At 34.3% G+C, this 25,153-nt stretch overlaps 2 protein-coding genes across 2 annotated transcripts; both read right to left on the bottom strand.

The window, feature by feature from the left end:
* Positions 1 to 10,329: 10,329 nt before the first annotated feature.
* Positions 10,330 to 12,863, bottom strand: LOC127698461 (macrophage-expressed gene 1 protein-like). Its single transcript, XM_052201920.1, has one exon. It carries the CDS (start codon positions 12,839 to 12,841, stop codon positions 10,691 to 10,693), a length of 2,151 nt encoding a protein of 716 aa, XP_052057880.1. The 5' UTR covers positions 12,842 to 12,863; the 3' UTR covers positions 10,330 to 10,690.
* A 4,640-nt stretch (positions 12,864 to 17,503) lies between these two features.
* Positions 17,504 to 19,720, bottom strand: LOC127698460 (macrophage-expressed gene 1 protein-like). Its single transcript, XM_052201919.1, has one exon. It carries the CDS (start codon positions 19,718 to 19,720, stop codon positions 17,561 to 17,563), a length of 2,160 nt encoding a protein of 719 aa, XP_052057879.1. The 3' UTR covers positions 17,504 to 17,560.
* Between the last annotated feature and the right edge of the window lie 5,433 nt (positions 19,721 to 25,153).

Genomic DNA, 25,153 nt, shown 5'->3' with positions numbered 1-25,153 from the left:
TTGCTTTTGTAGGTTTTTCGAAGGACATCCTTAACCATAGTGAATTAATGTGTATACTAAAGACAATGATCAGCTTTACATTTTATAGAATATTGGTTTAGGTTAAAAATGCCCTTCTAAATATTTGTTTAGTTCAAATGCTCAAACTTTCAGTAATACAAAATTGAAGACACATTGGTAGCCTTGGGCTGTTTTTCTGCTCTTTGGTCGGGTTATTGTCTCTTTGACGCATTCCCCTTTTCCATTCTCAATTTTATAGTATTGTTACAACTTCAAAGTGCTATATGAAAGACTTTAAATTTTAACAAAGATGGAAGAACTTTTTGAAAATAACCCTAAAGTGAAGTGAGTTTAGGCAAAATTGGTACTACCTCTTTCAAATGAGAAAACTAACGGCTCCTGACTTCGGACAGGCAGATAAAAAATGTGACGGAGTTAAACATGTTTGTGAAAACTCAACCAGCCTAACGTGCGACAATGGTGGAACAGCTTAAAACAAGAACAAACTGTATAAAATCAGTTGGACATGGCTTGAATCGTTAGATCGGCGCGAAGCACAAAAGCAACTAACATAGACAAAAGACACAAAGGTCCGATCAAAGAGTACTCGCAGTTACCGAAAGCTATTTAAAAGCCAGTAACAACTAATGAATAAATCATTTCTTTTCCAGACTAAAGTATCAATTAGTTCATATGCAACAGACTGAATGTAAAGACGTCATAGACTATCTGAGATAAGCATGACATTGTGTAATGTCATAATATAGGTACATAATATCGACAGGATGTCGGACCATAAGTTTTGATAAGAGCAAAGCAATGCATGTTTTGTTGCTTCAATTTATAAAAAGAAAAAACAATTTTGGTACCGATGAAAACCATATTCAAAGGAATATACTACAGTGCTTAATGATATACTTTAAGAATAAGTTTATTCAAACGATCAATACGTTAACATAGATAGTATTAAAGTTTACGTGCTTTATAAACAAAATTATCGTAAAAATTAGGATTTTATTTCCCGATTTTTATAAGAATTCTTTGTATCTATGACAGAATTTAGTAAACGTTTTTAAGTAATTTTTGGTAACGAATTTGGCTTAATAATTGAGTTTGGTCGTATTGGGCCTATAGGAACTGTCGTCAAAATTTATTGCCGAAAAGTACACGTGGATTTCCACAAATATTCCCTTGCAATGACAAAAAAAAAAATAACAAATCTACCCCCAGAATATCTTCAAACGAATTTCGTCGATATTGTAACCGCGGATATAAGAAATGGCGTATAGGAAAACACAAACACAATAATGTGTACAGTGACAGCTCAACTGCACCATGTCATCCCAATCATTTATCAGAAGCACATAAGTAATGTTAAAAAGATTGAAACACTTTACTATAAACAACAAATTTAGGAATAGAAACATGTATGAATTTATTTGATGCAATTGAAAACTTCTCTTTGATTTAATCTACGATTATAGTTAAAAAGTTAATAAAGACAATTTTGCTTGTTAACAAATAGCAAAGGTTTATATTTTTGTATTTCGCACTAATAGTTGAAATGTTTTAATAGTTCAGTAAAAAAAAATCTAATAACTGAACTGTTTTGTTTGTTTCTTAATTCATGTAAAAATTTACTGTATACATTTCTTTCGAAGATAAGGTATACATTTTTCGCAAGAATTACAACTTCAAAATTACCACAGTAATTTTTTCATACTAAAATTAAAATGTGTATCTGTTTATATGTCAGGTAGTGTAGAATATGCTCTTTTATCATTTTATTTTAATATTCCTTTATATCAAATTATTTATTATTATCTTAACAATTTTGATATTTTCATCCATTTTTTGTTCTTACAAATATTCGAATAACATGTATGTTTTTAACATATAACAACAGTTAACCTTACCTTATCGATAGATTATTTCAACTTGAAGTATGATTAACAGATGCTGTGATAATTAATATAAACCTATTTAACCAATCAAAATTATTTTCTTTAAATGAATCTGAAAAAAAATTTAGTTCACACAAATTGAATGAAACCAAAATTAGATAGACATTTCTCTTTTTACTCGTAAATACTTTATATCTAATCAAAATTTACATCTGGTTAGTTTCAAAAATATGCTTGAAAGACTTAAAGATGATTTTTATCTATCGGATTTTCAATCATTTTTTACCATTGAACATGCATAAAGAACAAGTATTTTACATTGTTCAATTGGGCCGAGGTCGTGGAAAATTTTGGATGAATTAAAAATTATTGAATTTGCTAAATTTGGGTTTAATCAGGGAGGATGATTTGTTTGTAATTTTTGTTGAGCCTAGAGTGGTTCAAGTACTGCTGCATTCTGGCACATCAATTGGTCTCTTTCTATTATTTTGACGAAATGTCATTGTCTTGCCTTTCGTCAAAAATAATATTAGATTCCAAATTGCTATTTTCTATGCACTCCATTTTGGGCCGTTATCTTTGTTGTTTAATAATGTCAACAGTAATTTACCAATGTTTATATCTCATAAATCGATTGAGAAAACAAGTCAAAGTAACTAACATAAACTGAGGAAATCGCATGAACTTCAAAAGGATAGAGAAGGGTAGCGTCGACAGTATAGGCGTCTCCTGCTCTGCATGCATCACCCGCAATGCGAATCTATATTTAGCCAAACTGTAACAATCGTAAATATGACACAATTGATAAAATTACATACTAGATTACTATTCTGGTATCTCAAGATCTAAGACTGCGAAAACATGTCGATAGCGAGTTACGATATAGAAATATCCTACCGGTAAATCGATTCGTGATGGGGACATCAACATTTATTTTCGTTTCGATTACAGTCGTTCTTCATCATAACTCAGTCGAGGCACTTTTTATGTGTAAAAAGCACTACCCTGCTTGTTAAGTTTGGTATGGTGTAAACATGCGCAGTCGGGGCGTATCAATACTTGAGATATGTAAACGCCATACGATTAGGGTAGAGGGTATGTTACTACTGAGAAAAGGAAATCCTCACATTTGTCAAAGATTCTAGTTTGAAGCGGTCTATCTGTGTCAATATCGAGGAAAAGATATGAATCAGATCTTCTAGTTAACAAAGCTTCAAGACAAGAACATAATTTGCTTATTAGAAACCCCGATAAGCAACGTAGTAAAAAATTGCGTTTGTGGAAGTTCTTATTGGATCTGGAAATTAAAAATTATGATCAAATGGATTTTTCGGGTCAATGTCGTCAAAGTTTTGGTTGCACACGTCACAGTAAACTAAGACAAAGGAATACAATTTAATAGCGATAATCAAAACAATAACAGTTGACATAACCTTACTTAACTGTTGTATATCACAAAATTCTGCTAGAATAAGATCTATAAAAGTAAGAGACTGTACAGCAAACTGTTCCATGTAAATTACTTTGAATACTTTAAAAGAGTGCTTCCAACATTTGCTTTGGATAACCCATTTGTGATGAAATTATTTATGATGTAATAATTTACATGTACGGATATAATGCCTTTTGTGATCAAGTAAGATTGGCTAGCTCACGTCATCAACGATTCCATGACTTCAAACACTATATTTTGTTGGTTAAATTTTACTGGTTGGAGAAATATTAAATGGTTTGTTTTATTGAATAATTTGTTATTGATACCGGGTATCTCATTCGATTAAAAACAAATCTGTTTTAATATGCATTCCCCCGTGATTTTCATTGGCCCATTCCAATTTTCCGTCTTCGTCTTCGTCTGTGCGCTTAGGTGGTTTAACATTGCTCAAAAGCAATAAATGTACCTATTTCCTTCATAAATAAGGATATGTGGTATTATTTCAATGAGACAAGTAGCTACTAGAGACGAAAGGACAAGGACGAGGATGCAACTAACTAAAGGGCACCTATACAGCCTTAGACAATGAACAAAACCTATACCGTATACCGTATAGTAAGATATAACAAAAGGTCCCGGCATGTCAAAGTGAGAAACAATTCAAAAGAGAAAACCAACGGATTAGTTTTCGCAAAAACAATAATCGAAAAAAAAGAGACCGGCGCATAAAGAACATGGCCGGATTAGCGTTTAACAAATAAATATACTCATGCGCCAGGCTAATTCAATGACATAATTATACACTTTACACGTGAAAGAGGTTATGAGTGTGAAAAAATAAATTCCTTGTCTCCAATTTAAAGAGTTATAAGGATTAAACGCCTTTTTAAAGGGATTTATTGGTGTATAAACTGGACCAATTAAGTCACTCACAAACATATCATAAAAGTTCGAAGGTGAATTGGTTGAGTTTATACACCAATAATTTCCTTTAAAAAGGCGTTTAATCCTATAATAACGATGCTATATGAGTTAGCAAGCTTTCATCCTTCCTTGGATGACGATTGAGCGTAATAGTTAACTGAATTTGTTTACGTAACCAACCAAAAAGTATTGTTACGACAATCGGTCAAATGTTTAGCAACACGCCTTTAGGAGGAAAATCTAATCTTGTCAATTGCAATTTCAATTGTTTGATATAGATTGTGGTTATTGGTATTAAACAATGTCGCCTCCAACGTGATGAACTTATAATATCAAAGACATTTAAAGATAATAATGATTTGATTGTTTTAGATTGTGAAAAGTAGCATTAAGAAAATGAGGTATGACATTTTACCAAGTGCTATTGTTTGATTACAGGATTTTATGGTAAATAAAGTGTTGAATCAATAGCCTAGATTTTGTAACCAGAAAATACCAAATGATGTAAGACTACCTTGGGAAAAATAAATAAGGAAAATCAATATCTACTTTTTTCAAGCAATCCCTTAAGCAAATGTGAGTCTCTATAAGTATATGTATTTGTATATGTACATAGCAGGGAATGTTATATCACGTCGACGTGCTATGAATAGTGAATGGTATAACGGGTGGTAGATGCCAATAGAAGGTAGTGTTAATCATATCCACGCAATTGTCTTCACTTCTTTTTGGATTTGGTGGGGTTTTGGCTGATTTCAAATCTTAGCATGCAACCATTGTTTTATATATCATGGCTGATAACTGACATCGGAATACTATTATCATATACGGAAAATTACCAATTAAAGAATTCCGCTGCTGCATCCAGTAATATTGTACTTAAAAGCTCCATTACAGCTCTTCTATAAAAACATGCAAAGCAAACCTTTGATCAACTTGCTTGCTATGTTTGCTTGGATGTTTGCAAACAATAGGTAGGCGGAGTTTCAGTCTGTTTTGTATATACTGGAATTTAATTAGACAATAAAAATTGACATGAAATGAAGTTAATGTTTATTGTCCAATCAAATTCCAGTAAATAGTAAACAGAATGAAACAGACTACCTACCTTTTGTTTACAAACATCCAAACAAACATAGCAAGCAAGTTGATCAAAGGTTTGCTTTACATGCTTTTATAGAAGAGCTGTAAAAAGCTCATTTTTGTAAAGGTATGCGAATATACATTTTTCTCTCCCGTACCGTGATTTAAAGCATTTTCTAAGAATGATAAAGAAACTGTTTTTGCTAATGACGGTTATTATGAAATATGGAAAAATTATGTAAAAAAAATGTTGCCTAGCTTAATTCCATTTCTCCGATCGCTTCGGCTGTTTATTTTTGCTTTTGGCTTCTTGTTGCGCCAAAGCGTTTTAAGCATTTTACTGCCAACACTTTTTATCTCGAAACTACCAGAAGAAACTTATTCTAAAAACACACTTGGAATGCATTCAAATTCCGTTTATTTTCGGACATATTCAGAAGTAAGGTCACTAAAATTTCTTTGTTTATTGATGTGACTGATGGGCGTGTTATATTTGCACGCAGTAGGAATATTTTGTTAGTTTGCGCGTATTTATTTCACAGGTAACATAAGATGTATCATGATAAACATGCAGAAAATTATAAAGTTCGGAAAACAAATCAAAATGGAAATAATGTTCAATATTGGTTTTTAATATTTTAGGTCATAAGTATTTGATCAATTATTTTATCAATGCACAATTCAGTCAGAACTGTATTTCTATATACAAGGCTTTCAATTACACTCAGGCGATAGTTGGTGTTGCAAAATTCAGAAACTTGAAGTGACCTCTGAATATAAAAACAACGAGATCAAAGTAAAAATGTCTTTGGGCATGCCTTACTTTAGGAAAGGCTCGACGTACTACAAACGACCAGGAACCATTCATAATTTATTAAGCACATACATCTATTTCTGGCAACTGTCTTGAAACTTAAATAACTGCATATTTTTTTATTTTTTCTTTGGTTGGCAGATTTTATCAAATTTGTTTTTTAAGTAGTGTATTACGATGAACATATTTTAAAAGCAATATCGGCAGTCTTTCGAGATGAGCACCGTGTAGATTACACCCTAAAACGGAAGCCCTGTATTACTTATCTGTGGATGTATGTATGGTTGAAACCCCTCTACTCGGTTGGATTGACAGTAAACCTTACAAATGCAATGAATATTTGAAAACGAACTTTTTCGGGATGCATTTTAAGTAATTAAAACACATTCCTTTCCGTCATGTTTGAAGATGAAATAAGCTTGATAGAAAGATTTACATCAATATGAAATGTATGTTTAATTTCCATTTCAAACGCAGTTGTGAATACATATCTTAATCTAGATGAACATCATTTTATTTAATAATCTTTGCTTTTAAGTACAGAGATTGCGATGGTAATTTATGGTATTCAAAATAATCAGACTGTAATAAAATGCTGTCTTTAAATTTCATGCAAAATAGCAGAAAAGCTAAGGAATAATGCAGAAAATGTCTTTAATCTTTTTTAAAACTCATTTAGAACAATTTTTATATCCATTACAGATATCGAACAATGGTACAGCTTTGTAAGAAGTAGAAATGGAGATTTAACGGCACGCAGACACAAAAAAGTGCAGCAGAGATGTCCGTTTTGGTTACTGCATTTTAAATGCTTAAAAGAGAGGCGAAATATACCAAAGGGATATTCAAACTCATAATTCGAAAACACACTGACAATGCCATGGCAGTAAACGATAAACGATGAAAAGACAAACAGTACACAACACACAACATAGAAAACTAAAAACTGAGCAACAAGAACCCACCAAAAAAACGGGAGTGGTCTCAGGTGCTCCGGAAGGGTGAGCCGACCCTGCTCCACATTTGACACCCGTCGTGTTATTCGTATAAGTAAAACCCCGATGATAAGTCTGATTCGGTAGGTCACATTCGAGGAAAGAGGAAAAAAGGGTAAAGGTACAAATTGTACTTCACCTGATGAGCATTTCGACAATTAATGTATCGTCAGTGATGTTCGAGGCTTTATTCACTAAAGTTTTTGGGTAAGAACACCAGTTACTTGTGCTTTTTACGAGAAGTTTTGTCATCTTATTTTTACATTTAAAGACCAATAGTTTTTTTTTTCGAGCGAATCTAAGTCAACGTGAATATTACTTTAATGGTCACTCATAAAGAAGAATGAAAAGGACACTGATTCTTTTAAAACACGATATTGTGGTGTTGTTTTTCTTGTACTTTCGTTGTTGTTATTTATTGTATACTGCCTTTCTATTGTTCGTTCTTTTATGTGACCTTTGTTATATGTCTTTTTGAGATTAAAAGGGGAATTGCTGATATCTCAAAAACTAATTTAATACCGATACATGTCCCATGTCCATGTGCCTTTGTTCCGTTAGATTTACAAGAAACCCCTTAAAAATGTAATCCGATTAAAGAAATATTTGAAAACTAGCTTTGTCGGAATGAATTTTAAGAAATAAAAACAATTCCTTTCCACCGTGTTGGAAGATGAAATAAACTTGATAGAAAGATATAAATTCATATGGAATTTATGGTTAATTTCCATTTCAAATGCAGTTTTGAATACATATATATCTTAATCCATGTGAACACTATTTGATTTAATAAGATTTGCTTTATAATGACAAAGATTGCGATGGTAATCTGTGGAAGTCATATTCTTTAAACTGTATGCAAAAAAGGCAGAATATCTTAGAACAATGCAGAAACTGTCTTTGATCTTTTTTTTTTAATCATTTAGAACAAGTTTTACATCCAGTACATATGAACATAGGTCCAACTTAGTATGAAATCCAAAGTACAGTTAATAGAAATTAATGCGTGAAATAATAAGGATCTTCTACTGCAGGAATATATTCACCTTAGCTGTATTTGGCAAAACCTTTCGAAATTGTGGGTCCTCATGCAATGCTCTTCAACTTCGTACTTTATTTGGCCTTTTTACCTTTGTTTGATTCGAGCGTCACTGATGAGTTTTTTGTAGATGGAACGCGCGTCTGGCGTACACAATTTTTATTTTTGGTATCTACGATGAGTTAATTATTATTGCGAATCACTGATCATTGGTAAAAATGCGAGATCTTATCAATGCGATTGCAAGAATTTATTGAAGAAAAAGCACTACTCAAATCATGAATGCGAGTGTTTACTATTGCGAGCCTGATATTGTCGCTTTTTCGCATTAAAACAAATATCGTAATAATTTCTGAATTTACAATAGATATGCAGATTTAACAGCACGACGATATAAACAGGTGAAATAGAGTGGTCCGTTTTTTTTTAATGTATTACATTCTACATGCTTAAAGGTACAGATTGTACTGCACCAGGTAAGCATTTCGACAATTAATGTTACTTCCGTGATGTTCGTGGCCAAAATATTTGAAAATTCAAACCTAGTACAAACATTGAAGAGCTGATCGATAAAACAAAAAAGACCAACATTATAGCCAAACTCGAAAAGGAATCAGAGTGATACATGAGGGAGATACATTCTTTAGGAGACGACCATTTAATTTTCGGGGAGGGGGGGGGGGGGGCAATAGTTTTTTATCGGGCGGGTTTATTTATTTTCTCCTTTTGCCAGGTAGGACTATTTATTTCGCGTGGCATTTATTACCACTTTTGTACAAAATTATTTTCTGTATTATACCGGGGTATTTTACAGAATATTCATTTCCATCCTGTATTGGGCAAAATTATAATTTTGTCAGTTTCTACCAAGGCATATTACCAGGCCAGGATATTCATTCATAGATCCTCTTGCAACCCCAGTCCACCCCCTCCCCGAGAATCAAATAGTAGTCGTCCCCTAAGCTTTAAATGAATCTAAAAATTGTATCACTGCAAATTTCAATAAAACAATACCCGTATTTAAATGCCAGAACTGACGTTTTAACTACCGGTCTGGTTATAACCTCGAGGTCTGACAGTGTGTCAGAGTTATCGATCAAATGGTAGTCATAACATTACCGGTCTCAATTTCACTACACCAGATGTTTTTTTCGGCAATTAATGACTCTTCAGTGACAGTCGAGTTAAAAAAAAAAGGAAAATCCAAAACCAAATAAAAACGTTGAAGAGCCGATATAACAAAAAAAAGGACAAAAAAGTTTATATTAGTAGCTAAACCCAAGCAAGTAATTAGAGCTATGCATACGGGAGATACATTCCTAAGTTGAAAATAATTTTAAAACAATTTTTACAATGCCCATATTTTCATGCCAGTACAGAAGTTAAAGCTACTGGGCTGGTGATATCATCATGGACGAACAGTCCTCCGGGAGAGATATCGACCAAGTGTTAGTTATAACATTAACGGTAAACAATCTTGCAGCACCAGATGAGCATTTCGACAATTAATGTCTCTTCAGTGATGACCGTGACCAAGAAATTTGAAAATCCAAGACTACAAATGGTGAAGTTGAAATCATCCCTTCGTAAATTTTACGGACGCCATCACGAGTTGGGTGACCGTTATGGAATAACCGTTTCACAGATGATATCGGATATGTTCCCTATGTCGTAACTACAATACCCTTCCCTTTCACGAATGTGACCTACCGAATAAGACTATTTACCGGATTTGTAATAACATAAGCAACACGACGGGTGCCACATGTGGAGCAGGATCTGCTTACCCTTCCGAAGCACCTGAGATCACCCCCAGTTTTTGGTGGGGTTCGTGTTGCTTAGTCTTTAGTTTTCTTTGTTGTGTCATCTGTACTATTATTTGTCTGTTTGTCTTTTTATTTTTGGCTATGGCGTTGTCAGTTTGTTTTCGATCTATGAGTTTGACTGTCCCTCTGGTATCTTTAGTCCCTCTTCTATTACAAACGTTGAAGAGCTGATTATACCAAAAATAGTCAGAAGTAATGTCAAACCGGACAAGGAATCAGAATTATGCATAAGGGAATACCATTCCTTATTTCAAAACTGGTTTGCAAAATAACGGATCATATAGGCTTAGATGAAATAAACAAAATCAATGAAATATAATTGGTGTATTTAGGAAACTGTTTGTGAACTGGTTAAACATGGATAATCATTACGTAGAATTATAATTTCCATGGTTTTATTTTATTGTGATCGTCACAACAACATGGTTAATTGTGAACATTTTCAAAATTTCTCCCATTGATAAATGCCGATATATTTATGATTTAGAACAGAAGAGTAAAGAAATAGAGGTTAATTGGAAATATTTTATATAATAATGTGGCATATTACATTCTTCAACAATAAACCTTTTAAATTAAAGGCAGTTAAAGATAAAAGCATACACTGAATAATCAAATGAGGAATAGCCATAAATAACAATTTTTTTATACAGAATTCTTAACATGCATTTTAGGCTTTCATTTTCGTGTAATTATCAGTTGTTGGACTTCTTTTACGGGAGAGAATATAAACGAAAAAACCTATAAAAATTACAAAAGAGAACGTGATCCCAACTGAGCCACCAACTACTCCAAGAATCTGTTCAGTTGATATTTGTTCGGAGTCATTTTGTTTTTCTTTTCCATTTTTTTCTTGTGTTTCTGTCGATCTAAACAAACCACTGTTCTTATCTGGAATATCTCCGTTTGCTTTTTGTCTCGCCATCAGAAGTTCATTATTGTCAAGAAAATCACCACTATCTACAATCCAGCTGGTATTAGTTCCATTGAAACCGTTAAATCCCTCTGGAACTGAATAGATCTGCGTCCAGCTTTGACCATCTTCGCTAATGACGTGAATTGATGAGATATTTTGGCCTGACGGTTTTCGCATGAAAGGTGGACTTCTTATAGGTATGTATGCAGTTGCAGCGGATTTTTGCGTAGCACAATAATTAATCTCGCATTCGTTTACGATTGTTGCTAAGTGTTCACTGTACCCAGCCTGACAATGAGTGGCGTTCTGTTTTGCGGCTAACGAATTGTCATCTTGACAACTAAAAAAACCACCAAACGGGATTGAATATTGGAATCCATTTTCAATATCATCTGATACACAAATTTTCAAATCTTCTGCGAGTCCAATAGCAGTGAAGTACTGTGGACAACTCTGGTGTTGCGTAACGACGTTTGGTAGTTGAGTTGTATACAGGCCCCCAAACAAGTATCCCGGGAATCTTTGATTTCCTCCTTGGGGAGAGCACCAATATGACTGATAGCTTGCTGTTCCAAGGTTCGAAGTTGTTTCGCAGTGTTTCCAGAAGATCATATATTTTGAACATGTTCGATGCACTTCCTGTTTGTTATCATGTCCCAAATACAATGGTACCGCTACGAAACCGGTCGGACAAGAAAAATCTCCAGTCAACGGATTTTTGCTTAAAAATGTATTACATATCCCATTGATGTTCCCAGTTGCATTGCATGTTTGGAATACTCCACCAAAATTAGTATTAGTAATGGTGAGGTTATATTCACAAGTTCCATCATCGACATTCGCTAGGTAATTGTAGTTTGGAGAATCCCTGTTCGTACATCCGCGATGAGTATTCAATTTGTAATAGGTTTTAATGGCACTTTCTACAACAGCGGCTGTATCAGTAACAATGGAAATCGACAGTTCTGGGAACGAGTATTCGTTAATGATGAAATGCAGTGGATACCCTGATCGGTCTACTGACACCAAGTTCTGATCTATTTGACTGACCCAGTCGTTGATTGTAAAGTTTACGGGTAAATATAAAGGACCACCATGTGTACGAATCGAAGAATGTGTCTTTGATGCGAGGTATTTTGTCATGACTTCAGCGGGGATTGTAATTCCAACTTGTATACCGAAAAGCTCGGCTCCTGCAGCAGCGGATATTTGAAATTTATCGATTGTATCGTCCTGCAGTAGGTCTCGTTTAACATGGTCTACTTTTACTATCGATGCTCCACTGTCAATACTAGTAATCACATGTGTACCAAAGTCTCTTACTAGTAACTGGCTCTCATATCTTGCAGTTGATGTTCGATTATTCAATATATGATTGGCTATGCTCATTACTTTTGATTTGAAGGACGGATCTAAATTGACATCTGGTTGAAGTTTGGCATTGTATTGGACGTAGTGAGCTTTAACCTTCATTGCAATTGAATTATCATTGATCATGTTACTCTTAAACTTTTGAAAATCAAATGAAAATTTACCGTTTATTGGAATATCATCAACAGCTATACTTCCGTCTAGGTTAATTGAGACTGCAATGTCTGATGTTGCGTTTTCGACGTGTTCGATAAATTGAGAGTATCTCTCGACGTTACTTGACCTTATAGGAATGACATTGACGTTGTCAGGAATAAGAAAAACGCCATCGTCCGTCATCTGACATGTCGAGTATATAAACTGGACGACCTTTCCTCGGTTTTCATTCCTCAAATTGTCCCAGCCACTGCCCGGTAAAACTTCATATTGGTACACAGTAGAATTGTTATTTTGGCATTCCCTAGGAATTATCTGACAAAGATTTGGAACAATCAGAGCAAATAGTGCAGTCAGGAAAATATCTGCTCTCACCATTTTTGATTACCAATATATAATTGTTTATTAATGTTTATCATCACAGTTTATAGTGCAGGGTGGTTTGATAGTGGTATATATTACCGTTACTTTATCTTCTTTTATCAGTATGTCCAAATTTCATTTCGTTTGCTGTGAATGTGGATATTCAGGGGATCTAACTTAAAAGTGACACAAAATAAAAAGAAGTTTGATGAAGGACATAAGAAATCAATGAAAATTCAATCTGTTATATACATGTATGTTATTTCTTAGCATTATATTTGGGTTTTTTTTACCTATTCATCTGGTCATTTAGTTCATTTTCCTTCTTTTCAGTTGGAAGATTCACCCTAAAGTTTCCCCTGTTTCAAATCTCTACGCTCTATATATCACAGTTGACTTAAATTTGTAAATATTATTCATATCTTAATAATAAATAAAAACACGTGGATGAATATGACTAAGAACATTTGGTCTAATTATAAACTGAAATCTAGATTACCAATTTCCAATGATTGCACATGTTATAACAACTATAGAAAAAAAAAGAAAATACCCCCGTCCCCCTTCAAAAAAACCAAACAAACAAAACATACAAACCAACAGCACAAAACAATGAAGAAAAAAAAGAAAAAAGCAACTACAAATAAACAAAAAATGTAAATCAAACAAACAAACAAGACAAAATGTGAAAAAAAAACATTTTACATTTAAAGACTTATTGTTTTTCGAGCGAATCTAGGACAGACTTTACACTTTTTCAATGGTCACTCAAGTTGAATGAAAAAAAAACACGGTATTGTGTTGGTTTCTTTGCTTGTACTTGTCTTGTTGAAATTAATTGTATACTGCTTTCCTTTTAGACTGATTTTGATTCTACGTTCATATACTTATTGCACTTCTCGAGATAAAATATTTGATACCGATACGTGCCCATTTGCCTTTTTAAGTCTAATACATTATAAAGCAAAAAAAAAGTAAAGTTCTTTAGCAATAGTAAAATTGATGTAAAGCGGGAACTAATTAAGTGCTGAATTAAATCGAAAGCTTGCTGTTTTTCTGTGTGATAATGAGAAACCAGCACATACGTATAATAAGTTTTAGCTTGATGGAATATCTTTTATGGTATATGTTTATCTTATTTACAACTTTTATAGACATGGTGTCAATTTTGAACTTGGTATAATGCGTAGACATTGCTTCTGTCTAGCGTTGTAGATTTCAAGGGGTCTTTTGCTTCTTTATATCGTAATGTTGGCTTGCTGTCTCATAAACGTGTATCCCGTGTCTACTTTTATCCATACCCAAAAGAAATATACATTTTGTTTGTTTGTTTGGAGCCCATTTGTTTCAAAAGTTTTTTAATTAAGTTACTAGACACAAACCAGGCACTACCTGTAAACAATATATTTGTATACGATAAGTAAGCAAAGGTCATGTTATATTTTGTATACAAGTAGTTGATTAAAATGGATTTACTACCAAAATCATTATTATTACATGCAAATGTCTTGAATAATCGTTAGTGAGGATGCGCAAATTTCTTCGAGTTGTCCCATCCAAAAAAGGTGATAAACAATCAAATAAATATAAATTTTGGTTAATATGAATATTACAATAAACATTTAATTTACTTCTTAAATTTAAAAAAAAAACATAAATTTTTCGTTGAAAAATAAGAAACAAATAAAAAAAAAACTAAGATTCCAACTCCTTCGTGCACAGTTGATATTAAAAGCGTTTGGCTGTTCTTGTATGCCCCTTCGGTAATGAAGCTCCTCCAGGATTTATACATCCTTGATATTCGAATATTTTAGTGAAACTGATGAAGAAAATCCAGAAAAACGCTTCGGACAAACCAACTACAAAAATTGTAATTTATCTTTATTGGTAATTACCATTTGATCAACATTCAAGCAATCATTGTAATCTGTGTTTAAACAATTTTCACACGTGTAGCAGGACAGCTCAATCCAGTGTCAAGGTCGACAAATTTTGATCGACCCGTTTCTATTTCCGCTCAAACATATTCTGAGCACATTCTGATATCGTTATTTCATTTTATCTTTGTTTGGAAAGGCTCTGGTTTCAAAGTCTTACACATTTTGGTCGACCTGTTTCTATTTCTACTCAAACATATTCTGAGGGAGTTGGAACCTTAGTTTTTTAATAATACATTTGAACCATTGGCATACAGTTCAATATAAAACCTACTGTCTTTTGTGTTTGCGTCGTTTGGTTTCTGACTTATTGACGTATGCCTACATCTCCTTTTATTCATATGCTTTTAGTTTCGAGTCTTATGGTAGATTACAACACAAAAATTTAAATGTTTCAGCTCACTAGTTTGCCACATCTTAAAATTAAGCCCGTTATATTTGATTACTTGTTTTGTATGATTGTAGGATTTCTTGATGTCTCCAATAATAACTCTTTGGGTTTGAAAAGTAGTAACACGACAGATGTAACTTTAGGAACAGGAGCTGCTAACCTTTCGGAAACACCAGTTTTAGTCCTTATTTTTAAGTGGGGTCGTGTAGAAGCAGGAGATGCTTACCGTTCCGTAGCAGCTGTTTTCACCCTCAGTATTAAGAGGAGTTCGTGTAGATGTAGTTGCTTTATACACTTCCGGATCACCGGTGTTCACTCTGAGTTTTAATTAGGGTTCGTGTAGAAGCATGTGCTGCTTTCCCTTCTGGAGCACATTTTTCCACGCTCAGTTGGTCCATCTAGAAGCAGGAGCTGCTTACCCTTCAAAAGCACCTTTTTCACTCTCAGTTTTGCAGGAGGGTTCGTGTAGAAGCAGGAGCTGATTCCCCTTTCAGAGCAACTGTTTTCATCCGCGGTATCAAGTGGCGTTCGTGTAGAAGCAGGAGCTGCTTACCCTGTAAGAGCACCTGTTATCACCGTCGGTATTAAGAGGAGTTCGTGTAAACGCAGGAGCTACTTTCCTTCGAGGGCAACTGTTTTCACCTTCGGTATTAAGTGGAGCTCGTGTAAAAGCAGGAGCTACTTTCCTTCGAGGGCAACTGTTTTCACCATTGGTATTAAGAAGCAGTCGTGTAGAAGCAGTTGCTGCATACACTTCCGGAGCAGCTGTTTTTACATTCAGGTTAAAATGGGGTTCGTGTAGAAGCAGAAGCAGCTCACACTACCTGAGCATATGTTTTTACTCTCAGTTTTAAGTTGGATTTGTGCATGTAGCTGCTTACCCTTCCAAAGCACCTTTTTTCACTCTCAGTTTTTCAGCAGGGTTTGTGTAGAAGCAGAAGCAGCTCACACTACCTGAGCATATGTTTTTACTCTCAGTTTTAAGTTGGATTTGTGCATGTAGCTGCTTACCCTTCCAAAGCACCTTTTTTCACTCAGTTTTTCAGCAGGGTTTGTGTAGAAGCAAGAGTTGATTACCCTTCCAGAGCTACTGTTTTCATCAGCGGTATTAAGTGGCGATCGTGTAGAAGCCGGAGCTGCTTACCCTTTAAGAGCACCTGTTTTCACCCTCTGTATTAAGTGGGAGTTCGTGTAAAAGCAGGAGCTGCTTATTCTTCGAGAGCAACTGTTTTCATCCTCGGTATTAAGTGGCGACCGTGTAGAAGCCGGAGCTGCTTACCCTTTAAGAGCACCTGTTTTCACCCTCTGAATTAAGTGGGAGTTCGTGTAAAAGCAGGAGCTGCTTATTCTTCGAGAGCAACTGTTTTCCCCCTCGTTATTAAGTAGCAGTCGTGTAGAAGCAGTTGCTGCGTACACTTCCGAAGCAGCTGTTTTCACGTTCAGTTTAAAATGGGGTTCGTGTAGAAGCAGGAGCAGCTTACATTTCCTGAGCATATGTTTTTGCTCTCAGTTTTAAGTTGGATTTGTGTAGCTGCTAACCCTTCCGGAGCACCTGATTGTCAGTCTCAGTTTTATGTCGGGTCGATGTGGATGCAGGAGCTCCTTAAATTATACTTCCAGAGCACCTGTTTTCACTTTCAGTCTTAAAAGCAGGGTTCGTGTAGAAGCAGGAATTGGTCACCCTTCTAGGATACCTGTTTTCACTCTCAGTTCTTTAAGTGGGGTTTGTGTTTTGTGTTATTTTGTTAACCTGTTTGCTATTGGTCTGTAATTTGTTCGACTTAAAATTGTAATTCTCAAATATTATATTCCGGCGCATACTTCCATTTGCGCAGAAATCAGAATTGTATTATCATTAGATTATAATTATTTAAATGATGTATGATTTGAAATAAAGCTTTTAAAAGCGTTTGCACATTTAAGTATAGCTATTACACTTTTAAAAATCTTTTTTTTCAAAAAGCATTTACTGTGGAACAAGTGATGAAGGTCTATGGCCTATGATTTAAAGTGGTATCCTTAATTGTGAGATGACAGCTTATTCTGAAATCTATTGTGCTAAGACTCTGCTTTCGTTAGTATGTAAATTATTTTTACCATTATGTTTTAAAATAGGAATTAGAAATAAGCCCACGCTGTGCATCATTTCAGTTTTGATATAGAATAAATGATGCAGATTTATATTTATCTCAAATCTAGGATTTGAAATTTTGAGGTGACATTGTTGGCATTTCATTGTGACATATTGTTCCCAACTATACAGGAGTCTTTTTTGTTTTCGTGACATTAAAAGACTAAGAGTGTGAATAATTATAAATGATTTATCAAAAAAAGAAAAAATAAGCCATAACAAATTATTTTATACTGCTTTTCATTTTAGTTCAAAACTTCACAGAACATTTGGGATTACTCCACCTTCTGGTTACGTTTTCTTGTAATCTTCAATAAAACTCCAATGGCAACGAGAATGCAAATCAATGTCAGAATAACGGACACAACTGCAACAATCGCTATTTCAAACAAAGACATTTTCCTTGTACCTTTTCTCGCTTTCGTTGCACCGATACTATTTAGTCTTTCCTTAGGACCTTCGGAAAACTGTGTTTGTTTACTTTCTGTAGCGCCATTTTTAGCCTTTAGCAATTCAAGGATATTTAAGTCTTTTCCATCATTTGTAATCCATCCTTTAACGTCCTCGACGAAACCTGTAAAATCTGCAGGAACGAGGTAAATACTGGTCCAACTTGTTCCTTCATTGCTTATTATGTAACTGCTATTGTCATTACGCTCCAGCCGTTGACGAAGAAATGGCGGGCTTTTAATTTGAGATGAGAGAACAGAAGATTTTGTTTTCATGCAGTAATTGACCTCACAACCTTCATCTACAGTAGCAACATGTTCACTATAACCACTTGGACAAGTTTTAGGGGGAGACCCAGTTGTGTAATACTTGTTTGCCAACGGATTACCTTGTTGGCAGCTGAAGAGCCCTCCAAATGGTGCCGAATATCTTTCTCCGTTTTGATAATCATCGCTCACACATATTGTTAAATCAGATGCTATATGTAAAGGCGTAAAGACGGATGGGCAACCATGAGCATTTGCCAAAGGATTTGGAAAGACAGTTGTGAAAAGTCCTCCAAATAGGTAACCAGAATTTTCTGGAACATTGTTTTTTACAGCAGCACACCAGTAAGATTGAAAAGAAGCAGAACCATAATGGGGTATATTTTGACATTTCTTCCAAAAGATGAAATAGTTACTACATTCTTGTGTCATTTCGGTTTTAGATGTATTACCGGAGAAAAGACGGACCGATTCGTATCCTTCTGGACAAGTATCCGATCCTGTCTTGGGATTAATTGTTGTCAAGGCATCACATAAATTTTCCGAGAGGTCACCATTATAACTACAAGTTTGGTAAACACCACCAAATGTTAAGTTCACACCAGCATCGTGACAAGAACCATCGTCAACGTTCGCTATATAATTAAAATTAGGAGAATTTACATTCGTGCATCCTTTAATAGTGTTGAATTTGTAGTATGTAGCAATAGATTCTTCCACCATGGATGCCGTTTGTTCCAAAATAGAAATTGGAAGTTGTGCGAAATTGTCAGAGTTTATCACGAAGCTGAGCGGATCCCCAGAACGATCGATGGCAGCTAGATTACTACCAATACCATCAACCCATTCATTTATACTGAAATTGACTGGTTTGAATAACGGGCCTCCGTGAGTACGAACTGATGAATGTGTTCTTAGAGTCAGATATTTCGTAACCGTGGTATCGGATGTCGATGAAGCATGATTGTATTCTATTCCACTTCCGAAAAATGAAAATCCGGCAGATTTTGCAATGTCTGATCTACTAATGTCACTATTTTGGACTGCTGTTCGATTCAGCTGTTCAATTTTATAGACTAATGCTCCAGCATTAACGCTTGTCACTACATGTGTTCCAAAATCTCTGACAAGTAACTGGCTTTCGTATCTTGCCGTGTGTTTTTGTCCGGATAGCAAATGATCAGCAATTGTGAGAACTCGATCTCTAAAAGCGTCATCTAGATCCATTTCAGACTGCAGTTTAGACACATATTTTTCATATCTAGCCCCTACCCTTACTGTCATTGAATTGTCACTTATCTGATTTGTCTTGACCTCTTGATACTCTGATGAATAGCTCCCGTGGATATCAAAGATGAACGGAATTCCAACATTTCCGCCAACATTGATCGATTTAGATGTAGCAGACGTGTAATTCTTCCAGTTGTCAATGATTTCTGAGAAAATGTCTACGTTGCTAGATTTAACCTGTAACACGAACACATTGTCCGGTATAAGATATAAGCCATCATCTGTTGTTTTACATTGAGAATACTTGTACTGAATTATTTTTCCGCGATTTTCGTTCAATAAGTTGTCCCATCCAATGCCTGGGAGGTTTGCATATTCATAATGTGTCAAGCTGGTTCCAAGACAGTCTCTAGCTGTGGAAAGGGCGTACCCTTCTATTAAAAAGGTTATTGTCAGAACGACAGAAAACAGCAATTTCACTTTCATCATTTCAAATGACACTACTCTAATATAAACAAATTAGTTTAAAACTTTATCACATTGTTTTAATATTTATGATTAATAAACAAGTATGATAAGTTCTATAGTTATATCATATTTTCCGTCGATAGAGATGTAGGGCGATCATGAGATTAGATTGTCACTGTTTATATATAATACATTGCTTCATCGTCCAAATCTATTTTTTTTACTAGCTGATACGATAATTTACTGTGAATTGACTGAAAGTAATTATTAATTATGCTGTTCTGTTCAAATGGTACTGATCAACTGCGTACATTGGAAATAATACACAATGCAATAAATAAATATAAGCTTAAATATGATCCCTTTGAAATAATCTAAAAGCTTGTCCACAGCAAGCAAATTTACCAGCTGTATGATTGGTGTATATTTTTTGTGAAAAGCGTAAATACAGCATTATCAAACTCGTGTAATGCAAATTTTTTGTGTTTTAAAAATACTTTATTTGAACCTTTGCATTAGTTTTCAAACGTAAATGCACTTTTAGACATGTTAACACATAAGATTAAGAATAATGTTTATTCACTCGATAAAACTTGGACACTCCTGAAGAAACACTAACTGGGACGCTACTGAAGAAACCCGAACTGCCCTCGGAAATACCAAGATATGAAAAAAGTTTGTAAAGTGTCTGTTAGGATATAAAGATTTCATATGTGCATTTCCTTTGGCTTTGCATTTGTATGTGTATAAAAAGGGCTTTATTCTGTATTTTGGAATAAATCATTGTAAGGCTAAATTTAGCTGTTCTAAAACACAATAAGGTTATTTTTTTCGCCAATACTAATCTAACATTGTATGATCTTTTTTATTTAGTTCAAACATCTGTTTCACCTCTTACCAGAAAGGAAGTCTGTATGATTATATTTCAGGACATTTTCACTCTGAAAAACTTGTTGACACAGAGATATGTCTCGCCTGTTTGCAGAAAATTCGAAAAAAAACAAACGGAATGACAGCAACATTGAAACAATTCAAAGTCACTGGACCATGACCTAGTGGGCAGGGCCTTGAAATAGTCACGAAACTGATATGTACTGATAGTAATGCAACTTTATAGAAAACATCATTGATCTATCACAAGTAGCTTCTATCAAATTAACTTAAGAAGAAAACTTCACATTGAAAATTGCTTATTAATTGAAAGTCACCGGACCTTGACCTAGGGGGCAAGGCCTCTAAATAGCCGTCAAACTGATATGTACCGACAGTAATGCAACTTTATACAAAATATCATTGATCTATAACAAGTAATTCCTATCAAACTGACTTAAGCAGAAACCTTAATGATTGTTGACGCATCCTCCTCCGCCGTCGTCGCCACTGCCGGAAAAGCAATACATATGTCTCGCTTTCAGCGACTTCTGGCGACAAAAACGCAATCCATAGTGTGATTACTGTGACGCAAAGCATACAATGCTGCTGAATCAAGCATCTATTATTCAAATTCCATGTTATCTTTTGTGATATTTGCAATCATTCGAGCCAAAATAATCTAAAATGTAATACCAGCCCCTTTTGTGGAACATTTTCAGATAAAAATGAAAGGGGTATATAAGATAGCATTACTTTTGCCTGTTTAAAATTGTCACTTATATACAAGATGTGACTGAGGATGATAATAGTCTATGAACAATCTAAGGAAATTCTCTCTGTTCCAGAACTGTAATTGGATCAAAAGTAGATCAAATGTTGCGTTTTACCAAGTATGTTCTTACTATGCAAATCCTTATTTTATATGAATAACTATAAACTACTATTTAAAGGGGTATGAAAATTGATTGTTTACCTCTATGTTGTATCTGCATTTTCAGAAGCAAAGTAATTTTATCGGAAGGAAAATTTAAATCAAAGAGCTTGGGAGCTCTGTGGGAAAAGACGGCTATTGTTTCCATTGTTTGGGGTATCAATATTTAGAGAGAGAAAGTTGCAAGTACAGTTAAGCTAGCCACTGTGAAATATTTTGAATTTCAATATGGTGGACGAGGTCAGATTATTAAAAGTCTTTGTGAACTTTTTTTATACTCACAAATACTAACTAATAAAATGCAACTAAAATGACAACAAGAGTGCACATGCTGAAATGTTTCGCCTGCTTTACTTGATTAAATTAAATTTCATACCATATACCAAATAAAGTTGGCCTATTGCATATACTCAAATACTGTAAGTCAAAGGGCCAGAGAAACAGACCTTATTGCCAAAATTGAACATTGACTTAATTAATGAACCATGAATCATGAAAATGAGGTCAAGGTCTGATGAACCTTACCAGATAGTCACGTACACCTTGCAATCACTCCTTACAACAAATATAGTTGACCAATGGCTTGCAGATAAATGGACAAAACCATGAAAAATCATTCCATGATATATACCAAATATAGTGGCCCTATGGCTTATAGTATCATAGATAGAGCCCAAACAGGAAAAACTTAAAACATTGTCCAATGTATCCAATCAAAAAGGTCAAGATCAGATGAAACCAGACAGACGGACATATACACCTTTCATTCATCCCATACAACAAATACCGCTTATTTTTTGCTTATAGTACCTGATAAACAGACCAAACTACAAAAACTTAACATTGACAAACGAACCATAAAAATGACGTCAAGTTCAGATGAAACCTGCCAGTCGAACATGGACACCTTTCAGTCATTCCACACACCAAATATAGTTGACCTATTGCTTATAGTATCTGAGATACGGACCTGACCACGAAAATTTAAAATTGATCACTGATCCATGAAACGAGGTTGAGGTCAGGTGATCCATGTCTGACGGTTATATGTAGACCTTGCTAGCACCCAATATACCAAATATAGTTACCCTATAACTCATAATAAGGGAGTATTTTACAGCTACAAAACAACTAAATTGTTAAACAAGCATTCTGAGATTATTGCATAGCAATACATAGTCCCCCACCGGTTAAAAATTTATTACACTGAAACAACTAACTTGATCTATAACTTGTCCTGGTGTTAACATGGTTAAACTTAATAATAAATATCAAATAAAAATCTTCAAGCATGACCAAAAAAGTGTGGAAAACTGATTATTTGCGTGAATTTTATAAGTCCGAGGACTATAACGCTCCAAAAAAAAATCATCCAAACTGAACAAAATTCAAACTTGATCTGTAACTTGTCATTGTTTAACTATATATCAAATCAATATCTTCAAGTATAATGAAAAAAATGCGGAAAACTGATTACTTGCTTGAATTTTCTAAATCCAAGGAACATAACTCTGCACAAAACCAATAGATCGAGCTTGATCTATAACTTGTTATGGTAAACTATATACCAAATATCAAGCATGACGAAAAAAAGTGCGGAAAACTAATTACTTGCGTAATTTTTCAAAGTCCAAGGACCGTAACTCTGCACAAAATCATCATACCAGAACAAAAATCAAATTTGATCTGTAACTGGTAACTGAGACTAATATAGTAGTTTCAGCTGGTAATGATAAAACTATATACCAAATATCAAATCAATATTTTCAAGCACGAATGAAAAAAGTGTGGAAAACTGATTTGCCTGTTTGAAGGATGGACAGACAGCCAGACGGACGGAGTGCAAACCTGAACTTCGTCGATAGGGAACTTAAAATATTCAAGCAGTTGCTAAACCATGAAAATGGCAATAGACACGACTGACAGGAAACTTCGTAATATAAGAATATAAGGCATTTGCATACAAGGTATATAGCATCCAGGTCTTCTACCTTCTGAAATATAAAGCTTTATATACAAATAGTTTATGCCGTCGCTGCCGCTGGATTGTAATCCCTATGTCTTGCATTCTGCGACTTTCTGGAAGGAAAAATTAGATTTTTTCTTATATTTTTCTAGTCCCACCTTGAAGGACAACAAATTCAAGACCCCTTTTCAAAAGCCATGAATATTTCAACACCCCTTCGGCCTCCCTACAACTTTCTCAATACTTTAAATACTGCCTGTTTCTGTATTGACCCCGTTATAGATTCAAGGTTATATTAGCTTATTGGCCCCGAGACTCAAAGGGTTGAGGGCCAATACATATGATCATGAATCTATTAAAGGGCCGATTCAGAAACAGCCAACAAAAGACTTTTATTATATGATACACATTCTTCGATTTAAAAATCAATAAACTTACTGTTAAATACATTGTAGGTACAGGAAATCACATTTCAGTCGTTTGATTGCCTCTTCCCAGTAACGACGAATTGTTTTGTCAATTACATTGTTGAGATTTCTGATTTCCAGTCCAGGTACTTAATCGTAAAATGTTTATTCTAAAAATGCATATTTAAAATTCATTTATCTTTTATTTGTTTTCTATAACTATTAGCATTTACTTTTCCTTAGTGCTGGTTCAGTTAATCCGCATGCACGATTAGAGTCAGTGATACATTTTTTCTCAGTGAATTTTACATTTTACCTCGCTGGTCCATTTCAATTGATCCTGCTTGTAATTTCTACTTAGTAAAGTTTTCCTTTCAAGTCACTATATTCGTATAGTCATTCTTCTAATCACTTTTCTCTGAACAGGTCATAATTTTTATTAAGTTGACGCGTCGATCGACTTAAATTTATAATTTTTGAAATACCCGCTAACCCAGCCCTATTTTAATTATATTTTCATTCAGAATTTTCTCTCCCGTGTGTATAGCGGGTTTTTTGAAAGATAGGTTTTTGTACCTTCTGTTTTAGTAAGTTACACGACCTCTATTGTGACTCATTTGTTTTTTTTGTGTTGTGTGTATAGTTTATGTTGTGTAGACCTTTAAGTTTTTTGAGATGCTGATCTAAGCCTAATAAATGTTTTGCATACTTTTCTTTTGTTTGAAATTTGCCAGAGAGATTTAAAAGATTGAAGAGTAATTTATGCTAATGCAATTCTATTTATCTAGCAAACATTAAGTACTTGGGAAGAATATTCAGACATTGCTTTTTTTGTCGACGGAATGATAATAAATTGAAAATTCTACTCGGAAAGGTTGTGGAATGTTTCAGCAAATCGTAACAAAAACGGATCATAATAAATTTTCTTGTCATTAAAATTGAAAAATGTGTCTTCCAATTTCTTTTAGATACGTCTATTCCAGGTTAAGATACGTCCAACATAATTTGGAAGTACCACACGAAGATAGTTGTCCGTTTCATGAAGAAACTTCATTTATAATTGTGTTTAATAAACAAATACCAATTTTATAATCGTACACGATTTCTGCGAATGATTTTAACACTACTGATTAGCACAGGATATCCCTGTTTTTACGAAGTGTGGAAATACCACCATAACGTCACTAGGTTGGATATTTTTGAAATATTTCGCAATACTGATTTTTCGGGATTGTAAAAAAAACGTAAATAGTCAAAAATAGAGCTCGAGATTCGAT

The sequence above is a fragment of the Mytilus californianus genome, unplaced genomic scaffold (genome assembly GCF_021869535.1).
Source record: "Mytilus californianus isolate M0D057914Y unplaced genomic scaffold, xbMytCali1.0.p SCAF_4, whole genome shotgun sequence".
NCBI lineage: Eukaryota > Metazoa > Mollusca > Bivalvia > Mytilida > Mytilidae > Mytilus > Mytilus californianus.
Note: the sequence above shows the minus strand (reverse complement) of the source record. Positions and strands in the feature narration are given on the sequence as shown.